At 37.3% G+C, this 12,560-nt stretch overlaps 1 protein-coding gene across 7 annotated transcripts; it reads right to left on the reverse strand.

Annotated features, from left to right (window-relative positions):
* Positions 1 to 2,045: 2,045 nt before the first annotated feature.
* Positions 2,046 to 4,322, reverse strand: Cg5902_1 (uncharacterized protein CG5902). Of its 7 annotated transcripts, none has more exons than XM_011186740.3 (4): positions 4,106 to 4,322; positions 2,807 to 3,422; positions 2,423 to 2,739; positions 2,046 to 2,313 (listed from the first exon to the last, which is right to left on the reverse strand). In XM_011186740.3, exons 2-4 carry the CDS (start codon positions 3,082 to 3,084, stop codon positions 2,129 to 2,131), a joined length of 780 nt encoding a protein of 259 aa, XP_011185042.2. In that variant the 5' UTR covers positions 3,085 to 3,422; positions 4,106 to 4,322; the 3' UTR covers positions 2,046 to 2,128. The 7 variants fall into 7 exon arrangements, with proteins under 7 accessions (XP_011185042.2, XP_054086455.1, XP_011185038.2 ...); XM_054230480.1 differs by having other exon boundaries at positions 4,057 to 4,322; XM_011186736.3 differs by having other exon boundaries at positions 3,943 to 4,322.
* Between the last annotated feature and the right edge of the window lie 8,238 nt (positions 4,323 to 12,560).

Consider the following 12,560-nt stretch of genomic DNA (forward strand, 5'->3'; position numbering starts at 1 on the left):
AGCTTTGGTTGATTGATTGAGTTAAATTGTTGTGTTTAAAAAAAGTCTTCATTTAAACTAAAGAAATTCTACTATATATTAATTAGTGTGATTGTAATAGTTCTTTAATTAATATTGTTTATTTGATTTCTTTACATATTTTTTGAAAATAAGCATTTCCGTTTCTTTTATGGAATTACGAATTACACATCCGCCATATTCAAACGGCCATTGTAAAAGTGATTAGAAAAGGAAATGTGCAATTTGAAGCGGACTTCCCAAATAGCTTGTGAAATTTCTTAAAAATGTGAATTATTGTGAAATTAAGTGAAAATTTTGAATATTTTACAGTTAATGAACTTAAATGAAAGTGTGTGATTAATTATTTCGAGAAAATATGAATCATTTAATTGCCTTTGGTCTAAGATCTTCAGCTGAGTAAGTTCGTATATGCAATAAACTAAGACGTATTTTCTTGAAATACTTAGATTTTGTAAATTAGCAAAGTTTTTATTCTATAAAAATGGTGGTACGATAGCAAATAATGATCATGTAAACTATGTAAACTACTTAAACTGTTAGGAAATCTATACTAACGCTCCAAAGGCAGTAGGCTTCATCTAACCTCAAATTTGCAAATCAGAAATTATGCTGAGGTTGTAGCTGAATAAAAGATAATCTACTTAGAAGAATTACTGGTTAATGCCAATAATCCTCGGAAGTGGATTTTCATCAAAAAGCCAGTCTTAAAAGCTCTTCGCTGTACACTAACTGCGAGTGCTACATGTTACAAAAGTCGGAAGTCTGCACACTTTCCACAAGTAATGCTATTTATTTTGTAATATCCAGTTGATAACATTGTGCACGACATATATACTATATAGATATACTCCTAAACCCTATAACATTTAACAAAGTTGAGATAATATCAACACTCCTCTCACCACATCAAATCAAACGCTTTACTCACTTTTAAATGTTTCTTTTATTTCCTAAAAATTGCTTACAACATTAATTTCACTAAATTTTAGGATTGATTAAGAGAAAAATGTCACTTAAATGCTGTCTTAAAGATAACAACAACGCATCGAAAGCAATCTTATATTGGAAGCTTGCTTCCACATTTTTAATATTATAAAATTGGGAATAATGAAACACTATTCTCATAACCAAGTTCATTGGATGCTAAATAATTGTTTAGTAAAAAAATAAGTTGCATTAATATTGCAAATAAATTGTTTTTGTATTGCAGAACAGTAAATAAATTGCGCAACTCAATGAAAGCTCAAAATATAACTATTAAATATATATTGACAAAGTACTCGCGTGTTATATGTGTACTCTCAAATATAACTAAAAAACGCTACTACAAATTGTTTGTCGCTTCATAATTTTTTCGTACGCCACAATTCGTTTCATTTTCTACGCAAGTGACCAAATAATTGCTTTTTTTTCTTTAGTTACTAAAATTCTCGAATTGCGATACGCACTTCATGCACATTTCAATGATTAATTAATTATTATAAATTTTAGTTTTATTGCAAATTAAAATTCATTTACTGTTTACATGTATGTATGAATTTACATATTAGTATTTAGAAGCACGTCGGCGCGACGAATATACAATTGTCAGACGCCTTATAAGTAAAATGAATAAAATTTTAGTAATTAGCATTACAATTTGATTTTTTGATTATTTGAACTTTACATATACATAAATATGTACCATTATTGTTATTTATATATATATATATATATATTTTTATCAGAAAATTATTATTGTTTTTGGAAAACGCGTTTATTACTGACGCTGCAGCTGTTAATTGCTTTCGTCATTATGATGTTACTCGTTTATGTTTTGATGTTTTTTTTTTTTGTTGTTTGTTTGTAGTTAGCATTGGCGCGGCGCGTTTTGTATAGCTAGAAACTATAGATAATAAGAATTATAATAATGATAATATCTATTATGTGGTATAGTCGGTAATTGTGGTTGTACAGCAACAACGTATTCCATGTGTTGTTGTAGATTTTGAAAGTTTCTTTGTATTGACTGCGCTTTTGTAGTCTGTTTTTGTTGTTGTAACTGAAATTGTTTCTGTTGCTGCATTAAAATTTGTTGGTGTTGATTTAAACGCATTTTCGGTGTTTGTTAGCATTGCACTTTGCCATATTGCGCCCGACGTTCCAACACCTCACGATATTCCTTATAATTCATTTGAATTTCTTGGGAACGATAACGCGTCAACTTGATTGATTTTCGTGTTTCCGGGGTGATTGCTGCACGATAGCCCCCCTTCCTGAGTAGAGAGTCAATGGTTTGGGTTTGATCCCAACCTGTGAATTGGGGAAGAAAGGTTAATATTCATTATACGCTATCTTTTATGACTTTATCTATTAACAAATTACATATATTTTTGTTTTTTTTTCTTTCTTAATGGCTCACCTTGTTCAGTAGCCACTTGTGGCAAATAAGTAGCAGTCCTTTTGTAACCACGTTCATTCAAAAATTCAATACGTATGCCATGTACGCCTAATGTCCAATCGAGATACCCGTGTGCTTCTTCGAAATTTTGCAAAATCGACACAGACACAGTCAATTTGGGTAGCTCATCTCTAGCGATGGGCGCAAAGCGCGAATCCTTTAAAGCACTAGTTAATGCATATTCACGAAGTCCATTGTGCAAGTGCATGGCACTGAATGTGCCAATACAACCGCGTAAACGCTTATCACGCCCTGTTTTCCAAGTTACAAATAATGGACTGCAAATACAAAAATAAACATATTTTTAAATTATTCATTTATGATTGAAATCAACAAAGTACTTACTAAGCATCATTTGTGAATTTGGGTGTACCAGGTGCTTCGACATTGTTCAGCTCACTATCAAGCACCTCAAAACAAAATATACACATGTCCGGCACTGCGACATTGTCCAATGGCTTCACACTATAGCCATTTGTCAGACGATTTGCACCACCACCGCGACGAAAGCAATCACCATCATCGCCACAATCACCGTTCTGCAGGTGATGTGGCCGTAGTCCATTCATTTGTGAAGTGCTTGAGCCGCGGTAATTGTTGTGGTGTTGATAGTTATTTGACATATTGTGCTTGGTGTACCTTAATGCGCTCGTAACCTCGAAAGTGTGTGGTTGGTAAACTTACAAACTGTAATTTTGTATGCTTCACTCGTTGCGTTTAATTTTTTGTTGTAACAACAATGCAACCCAATGTGGATTGCAAGATCTTAAATATATATTTATATATAGTAATTACTATTTATTTTAATTTTATTGTGGACGCAGACTGTGCTGTTGCCAGTAGCTGCTTTTGTATTTGTTGCAGGACTAATCGAATACGCTATATGTATTTTATACCGCTAAGATCTCTAGTAGTAATGGCAGTGCGTAACTTGATGATGTGAATCTACAAAAGTTTTAACCTGTAAATATAGAAAACTAAAATTAGGTTATTTAATACATTTGTTATGTTAATCTTAATTAAATAAGCTTAAAAATTAAAGGCGAAAGGTGATCGTACGTATGCTCAACTAAAATATGTATCCTACGACGAATGCAGTTGTCTCTTAACAGTGCGTAATATCACAACACAAAGAGCAGCGGGGGAGCACGTCGTAGACAGCAAATTGCTAAATCACCAGTTCAGTCTACTCTGCTTTGTTTACGAATACTCGTTTGCACTGCATTACTTGACGCAATGACAACAATAACAACAGACTGACTATCAGTTTGTATCAGTCATAGGCCTTTGTACGGTGACTTTCAGTTTCCCTACACTTCTCTCGTACTCTTATCTGGCACACGAGTTACTCGTCTGCGTTGGCCGATCAGCGCGTCTATCTGTGGTCCATTCCCGTTTTGCTGCAACTACTGCATTTAACTTAAGGTTGGTTTTTTATTTTTATTTGTTCATAGCACAATCACCTCATTCGCTATATTTACAATTATCACTTTCTATCTGCATTTGACATTCTTTGCTTCGTTTCGATACTCGACACTTTTGACCCCCTGCACCTTCCCTCACACACATAAACACACTTCAATTCAATTCTTCACTTCTCTTCTTCCTTGTTACTTCTCCCCTTCTTAGCAATGGCACACACACATTTTCTTCTTGGGCTGCGACTTCCACAACTGCTTCCTTGAGTTATTGCACTTCAACTCATTGAACTTCGTTGAAATTTTGTTGCAAATTGTATTAGAAATTTAGATCACTCACAGAAAAAATATGAAAAAAATATCAGAAAGCAGTTGCCAAATACTTTTCTTTATCGTTCGCTCGCAAATCCGCGTCGTTCGCAGTGTGAGTGACGAATGAGGAAAATATGAGAAATGTCAAAAAATACTAGTGTATTGCAGGGTTGCATTTATGCGAACCGATTACGTGTTGAGTTGAACCGGTTATTGGGCATGAAATGATTACTTTGACGCTAAAGATTTAATTATTATTCCATAAAAATTGTATTGAAAGCAAATTTCATCATTTCATTGCTATTTCATAAATAATACATTTCTGGAAATGCTTTTGGATAATCTGAGGTTGTCATATATAGATTAAAGTAGTTAAAATTAATTCAGCAATAATTTTAAGCTCGAGGTCTAAATACGAATTTAGAACTTTCGTCACTATGGCCTGAAAGCTCAAATATTTGCCGATTTTGTTACGTAAAAATGAAGTGTTAGGTGAAAAGTAGCTTCGTAAAGAAATCTACCATCGCAGTTAACAACATTTCGGAGGTATTGAAAGTCTGGATATACAAAACATCTGCTTTTACGAATAATCAAATTTCGGAGTTCGGCTGTTTGGATACTGTATACCATATGTGGTGTTTACGAACTCCTTATGAACTCCTAATGACGGAAAGGAGTTATGGCTATTAGTTTAATTATTGTTATCTCTGATGATTTCAGATAGTCTATAAGATGTCGTTTTCCCTACATATACTCCTGCCATCCTAGCTTAGCTGCTCTTCATCATCCTAGATTCAATTCGATGATCTTACTAATGCTACAAATTAGAAAGTTCGACACAAATTTATTCTCATCTTAAAGGCAGTCAATCTATGAGGTGATGAGCCCTGTGAGTTGGAAGTTATGGTGAAGAGTTGACAGCTCTTCTATACGTACTACTCATGGACCTATAAAGCAGCGATAATTTATATATAATCTTATTTTAGTTCGTCAGCCTTATAGGTGCTTACTGTTGGCCGACTTAAAGATGGAGGTTTTCCATAGTTAAAGTAATTCTCTTGAAATAATCACTATGTGAATAAGTTCCCCAGTGAAACGCAATGCGAAGAGCCACTTCATTATAAACATTGTGTTGCAAATAAATTAGCTGATCGAGCCGATCTACTAATACATTCCTTCGTGGGTTCGGCCTCGAATGGACCTGCTGACACCTAAAAACCTGATCGGTAAACCCATGCACTGTCTGTACGACGACATAGACAGGTGCATGATAAGAAAAATCAAAGCGCGCTGGAAGGATCTACCGGGTTGTAAAACAGAAAAGGTCATGTGCAAAGCTGTAGATCGGAAATATACTACATACGTACTGGTACTCGATAGAAAGGATTGAGGACCATGGTCGACATTCTTACTGATTACACCTAGTATCGGTACACTGCTATAAGATGGGACTGTCACATCGGGAGGAATGCAGGAAGTATCAAGAGCGGGAGTGGAGCATCTCTTGTGCGTTTGTCCTGCTTTAGCGAGACAACCCTTCAAGTATTTAGGGGCCCACATTACGATAAGTTGGAGGAGATAACCTCCTAAACGATGACTATTACTCAGGGAATACGTGAGTGCCTTATCTGGTATCGCTAAGGACCATAACTGGTCTATGCGTCGCCTGCAGGTCTACCAGACTAACGTAACCTAATGGTCTAGGATAGAAAAGATTGATACGACAAACCCAATTTGAGATGGGCGCATCAAGTCTTAAAGACCATGTTTGTTGGTGTTGTTGTATCGGTAAAAAAATGGGAATGCTGCTGAGTTGACAGACCCGATAAAAATCCCGTACCATCTGAAAGCTAACTAGAAAAGAACAGACTGACATGGGAACGGAAGAGTGCTAAGCTCTTTCTTAGCTGTCTCGGAGGTGGGTTATAACGGATCGTTTGTGGGTTGACGTGAAGGACCAAGTTTTTGTGAATCACTTATCAATATCGATAAACTTGATATAAATACTGAAACTATGTGTGTGATTAGGGTGTAATTACTCAAAAACTTGGACCGCAAAATGTTTAAGTGGAGTTTTTAGAAAAGGAACTACTATAGAGACCACCCTATATTTAGAGGTAAATGTGTAATGCAAATTTGCGAAAAATATATTTAAAAAAATGCGAGTCATTGATATGCGCTTTGCATGTGGTCGGTCCTCTTACATATAGATGCACCTTGTCACTTAGGAACTGGCTTAGGCACTTAAGCAAAGGTGTGATCTTTCAAAATCAATGCAGATGTGCGCCTGCGGGTCAGCGAAACTTGACTTAAACTACAAACGAATTACCACTTGCACATGCCAGCAGAAGTGCACCGCGGCGCATCACAGACGTCCTGGCAGCAAACGAAATGACCAAACATATGCAGTATGGCACAGTTAGACAAAAGGCTGGAGCAAACTAAAATGTGCCATAGCCAATCGGTGCCAAAGGCAATGTGTCAATACATTTGCAACTTGTTGCGCTTAAACTGCATTTAAGCCAAGCCAACAGCCGACAACAACAATAACAATGTCAACGAAGAAGTGACACATAGAGTCGGACTAGCGCTAGATTACACAGCGTTTCGCACACTATGCCAGGCACCTTGAAACAATGGGCCGACCAACTGTGCTTCGAGTGTTCTGTCGCACCCAGGCCCATTGTACGCCGCCCTCGGCAATCCACCATACGCCGGGCATTTTCAAGTGTCCTGCCATTGTTTGCAGCACAGCGTCCAGCTGAGCGCTGGTACTTGAAATACTCAAACACATACATATGTACATCCATACAGATGCACAGAGAGGTACTTGCAAACATAGTGCACGGCTGGCTAAGCGGTACAATGGCATTTGCTTAATAACCACTCGAGTTTGTAAGGCGTAGAGAATCACATAACGATGGCGCACAATGGCACACACTCGAAAACGCTGCGGGTACGCTAGTAATTGACTACACTACCAGCAAAAGACGAAGCCGAAGACGACGAGGACGATTTAGCTAGCGATATGAAAGATCAGGACGAAAACCTCTACAATAGACACAAGAGAAATGAGAAGAAGAAGAAGAAGAAAAAACAATGTAGAACAATGGAGCCGAACAATTTTAGAGTGCCTGTGCGTATGCGTGCGTGTGTGTGTGTGTGTTAATGCAATACACGGCAATTCCAGTGAAATTCTCAAGGACCTCAAGGAGCATGAATCAAAGGTGAGATGCAATGAAGTGAGCAATTGTACTACCTGTCTGGCTGATATTTACTACTATATGAAGTTAGTGTAGAGTAGACAACAACAACACAAATGTCAGCGTAAAACAATAACAACATATGTAAGTATCTGCACAGTTGCATTGGCTTTCCGACTAATCGCTTACAACAATAATAACAACAACAACAACAACAATACACACACACACACATTGAAACAATATTTATATAGCAGATTTGTAGTATTTATCTGCACTACACGCCGAGGTACTCGAGTTGATAGTGCGGACATTTTCGCTGAAAGAATAACAAAAACAAAATCAAAAACCAAAAACAAGTACAAAATTGGATTCTACGAAGCTATTGTTAGACCTAGAAGCGCCACAGTAATTGCAGATGCATTTTCATCATTCATTTGCGTTAGGGAAAAACCATACACACGACGACACCATTCGGACGAACTGTCTCTGTTGTCGAATGCGAATATGCGTAAAGGGTGGGGTAGGACTTAATGGAATGAGCAGCAGTTGAGTTGTGCACTTCAAATGCTTTTGTTGTATTAACACACTATTCTATACTGTATGCCGTTACTCGTTACCCGATTTGATAAATAATAAATATGGTTCAATGGTGGGAACTTGTAATTTATTGTTGTTGTGTTCATTAACAATAAAATACGTTTGAATTGCATAAAATGTAATGACATGTAATGCATTGTTGTTGTTGTAAATAATTATTTGTTATCATTCGACAACATTAATGTAGTTAGTGACAGGTGTATGGCGGCGATTCGAGTCCAATTTGGATTGTGGGAGCCCCTCATACTTAGTCAAGTATAAAACAGCTTCAATGAATCTATGGTTTTCAATAGGAATTTCTTTTTCTCATATGTGGGATTCCCACGATGGGTCTGACTTCAAGCTAACAGGCTCTCGGTTAGTTTCGAGACTACGGTTGAGAGAATATAGTTACATTGTACATATAAAATTAACCGTATAACTCTATAGCAGTTCTGAAAAAATATATCTGTATATTGAAACAAGTAAGGAAAGGCTAAGTTCGGGTGCAACTGAACATTTTATACTCTCGCAATTTATTGATATATTTTTATTAAGAAAACACAATTTGACTCAATTTTAAATTCCTATAATTAGGTATATGAGAGCTGGGGGAAGTTACAACCCGATTTTAACCATTTCTGGTACTGAGACACACACTATTAAAAGAAAAATATTTCCTCTGAATTAAATTAAAATATCTGAGAGATTTACCGAAATGTTCGGTGAAAAATTACCATGGGGCACTGAATTCTTTATATTCGACGTTCGAGGCCTTCAAAAGTTATAGTCCGATTTCGACAAATTACGATTTTCACAAGTGACGCCACAGATGATATACAGTATTTGTGTAAACTTTTATTTCGCAATCTTCATTGGTTTCTTATGTATATATTATAAAGTGAAGCAATAAGATGGAGTTCAAAATTGAGTTACATGGGAAATTGTCGTGGTTGTGACCATTTTCCACACGTGTCATCAGGGTGTTAAGAAAATATTATATACCGAATTTTATTCGAATCGGTCGAGTAGTTCCTGAGATATAGTTTTTGACCCATAAGTGGGCGATGCCACGCCCATTTTCAGTTTTGTAAAAAAAATCTGAGTGCAGCTTCATTCTGCAATTTATTCTGTAAAATTTAGTGTTTCTGACGTTTTTCGTTAGTGAGTTAACAGATTTTTATTAATTTTCAACCTAACCTTTGTATGGGAGGTGGGCGTGGTTATTATCCGATTTCATGGTGTGTCGTGGGGTACGTAAGAGAACCGACTGCAGAAAGTTTGGTTTATATAACTTTATTGGTTTGCGAGATATATACAAATAACCGATTTGGGGCGGGGCCACGCCCACTTCCCCAAAAAAGTTACATCGAAATATGCCCCTTCCTAGTGCGATCCTTTATTCCAAATTTTTTTTTAACTTTTATAACTTTATTTATGGCTGAGTTATGTCACTTTATGTGTTTTCGGTTTTCGCCATTTTGTGGGCGTGGCAGTGGCCCGATTTTGCCCATTTTCGAAAGCAACCCTCTCACGATCCCAAGAAACATGTGTTCCAAGTTTCATCATGATATCTCAATTTTTACTCAAGTTATCCGTTGCACGGACGGACGGACAGACAGACATTCGGATTTTGACTCGTCTCGTCACCCTGATCATTTTGATATACATAACCCTATATCTAACTCGTTTAGTTTTATGACTTACAAACAACCGTTATGTGAACAAAACTATAATACTCTTTTAGCAACTTTTGTTGCGAGAGTATAATGAGTAGAGAGTTATAGTATATCTGATATAGTGATTTTTTTTCTTTTACAAATCAAATTTTCTTCAAAAATACATGATTTTCCAATGTCCAGTGCTGAAGGTTGATCAGGTGAATCAAACCAAAGCAAATAAAGATGTTATGATATTACCTCGGACAGAAAGAATTTCGTAAGGTTTCTCATACAAAAAGAGCTTAGTTCTAAGCAGCCTGTGGAATAAGCTTACACTTTACGTTGTTGTTATTGTTGTAACTATAAAAAATACTCCCAAATGCCGAATTGATAGTCTTGGGCTGGCAAAATATTTCCATTCCGTTTCTGTAGGTTCAACTGTCTTGGGAAGGGCTTGACCTCCTTATCCCTAATTCACAAAGGTCCACAACGCCTCTGCGTTTATCTAAGTTAGGTGTAGTAGAGAGTTTGCTTGCATCCTTCAAGTTCGTTTGTTTTAAAACAGATGAAACCTGTTCCTTATTATGCAGTTTTCACTGATCTCATTGAATCTAATAGTGAAGTTAATGAAAAGACCCTTCCCACTGAACTATGACTTGTATGTTCATTCTATTCCGTAAGTATTGTATTTTCTTAAAGAAATTCCACAATACACAATCATGGACTTAACTACAATTATTCCACTGCTGTTGAATAACTTCATAACTTCTTTGGCGAATAACTAAAGAAATAGATTATCAAAAAGAAATTCTCTGCAGATGGGCCCTCCTAGTGTTTGTACTTCTTCATTTACTTCTACGCCACTGCTTAAGCGATGGTAGCTGAGTTAACAACATTGCGACATTCAGTTTTCCTCTTCGGTTTTTTTTGCCAGTTGGTGATACCAAATGCTGCTAGATCCATCTCCACCTGGTCTTTCTAACGGAGTGGAGGTCTTCAACTTCCACGGTTCCCAACGACGGGTACTGCATTGAACACTTTCAAAGCTGGAGAGTCCATTCGGACAATATGTCTTTTATCCTCTGAACTATGTCTGTGTCCTTATACAGCTCATTCTCCCATCATCTGCGGTATTCGCCGTTGCCAATATTCAAAAGACCATACATCTTCCGCAAAACCTTCCTCTCGTAATCTCCTAATGCCGTCTCATCGGCTGTTGAAATCGTCCAAACTTCTGCACCATAAAGCAGAACGGGAATGATGGGGGATTTGTAGAGTTTGGTCTTTGTTTGACGAGAGAGGACTTTACTTTTGAGTTGCTTACTCAGTCCAAAATAGCACCCGTTGGAAAGACTGATTTTGCGTTAAAATTCAAGCCTGAAATAATTAAACTGTGAAAAACATGTGTACATAAAAATCCAACGGGCTCCTTAGACCAGTTCTATATACAATTTCATTTCTGAGTTCGATATCATTATAATGGGAAGTGAACTGTAAGCAAGTCTTAAAGTCCGAAGACAAATCTTGAGATTTTCTACTAAGATAGCTCTATTTGATTCAGTTAACCATATTAAAACCACCGAGAATGTATCCATGATCCGACAAAATCCGTCTATAAAGAAAGTACGGGAGCAGAAATGTCAAACTTTCAGAGTAATCCCAAACAAAGTTTTTCCCTTCTTTCGTTCATGACGATATGAACTAATGAATTTGGGGAAAAACCATTGTAGATATTCTCCTTCTGTTGTATTCTCCGTTTCTATCATTATGGGATGGGTCTAAAGAACAGTGAAGCTACTACCATAGAAACTAGTTGAATGTTTCGACGTCCTCGTCCACGTTAGTTCTCCTATTAGTAATTAATATTTGTTTAATTTCTATTGAACCCAATCAACTCCAATGGCTTGAGCGAAACAAAAGAACCTGTACCTGGAAAACGCAGACACAACCCTTTCTTTTATGAAATGTAGCATGCACTCTGTAGTCACCATGGTGGAGCGTAGAACTCTTTTCTGTGCAACAACGACGCTAACTCATGCCGCGAGCGACGCCAACGCATTGGTCTACTCACGCCAGTCAGCTATCTATATATTTGTTTCAGTGTGTGTGTGTAGACATGTGCGCACTGCGGTTGGGGCAATTGCGCTCGTATGAAGAGCATAAAACCGGTGCGAGTACACTTTACGCCATTGCTACAATCGCATACGCCGCTCCTAGGTGGCTCATGTGGAGCACGAGCCGGAGCGCGCAAGCCGTACGCGTCGCCAACAAACGGACGGCGCGCGTCTCAGTGTGGTCGAAAGCTCCCAGCGATAATGTCGTGCTGTGAGTGAGCTGCTGCCAACAGAGCGCAACAACGAGACGAAGTGAATTTTATTAATTGTGATTTGTTATTATTCCCAGTAAATACAATAAAAATTTTGAAACTACGAACGTGTACGCTGCAGCGGCGCGCGCACCAAGCAACTATAATAGTGTGGAATTAATAAAAAATGTTTGCAATATTTCCTATGTGAATATGAAAATTTATAATAAAAATGTATGTATGTGACACACCGCTAGTTCAAAAAAGAAAAAATCTCAACGCGTTGTGCGAAATCGTTGCAAAATTTACATAGAACGCGGTGCCTTTGTTGCCGCAGTGCGAATGTGTTAAACATTAATTATAATAATTCACACAAAACACGCAAAGCAAATTTAGTATTGAAAAAAAAAACAACAACAACAACAAATAACAATACAAAAAAATATATTAAAAGTGTGTTTGTCGAGCGACGCGTTTGATACCGCGCGGTAGGCGGCAAGGCGACATACCAACGCGCGCTACGTTTATGTGTTTCAGCGCGTGCGCTAACACCGCGCGCTCCCGCTTTCGCTCCCTAAATGGTTGAATTTACTCTTTATTAATTAAGGTATCGTGCAGCAG

This window comes from Zeugodacus cucurbitae, chromosome 5, assembly GCF_028554725.1.
Source record: "Zeugodacus cucurbitae isolate PBARC_wt_2022May chromosome 5, idZeuCucr1.2, whole genome shotgun sequence".
NCBI classification, from domain to species: domain Eukaryota; kingdom Metazoa; phylum Arthropoda; class Insecta; order Diptera; family Tephritidae; genus Zeugodacus; species Zeugodacus cucurbitae.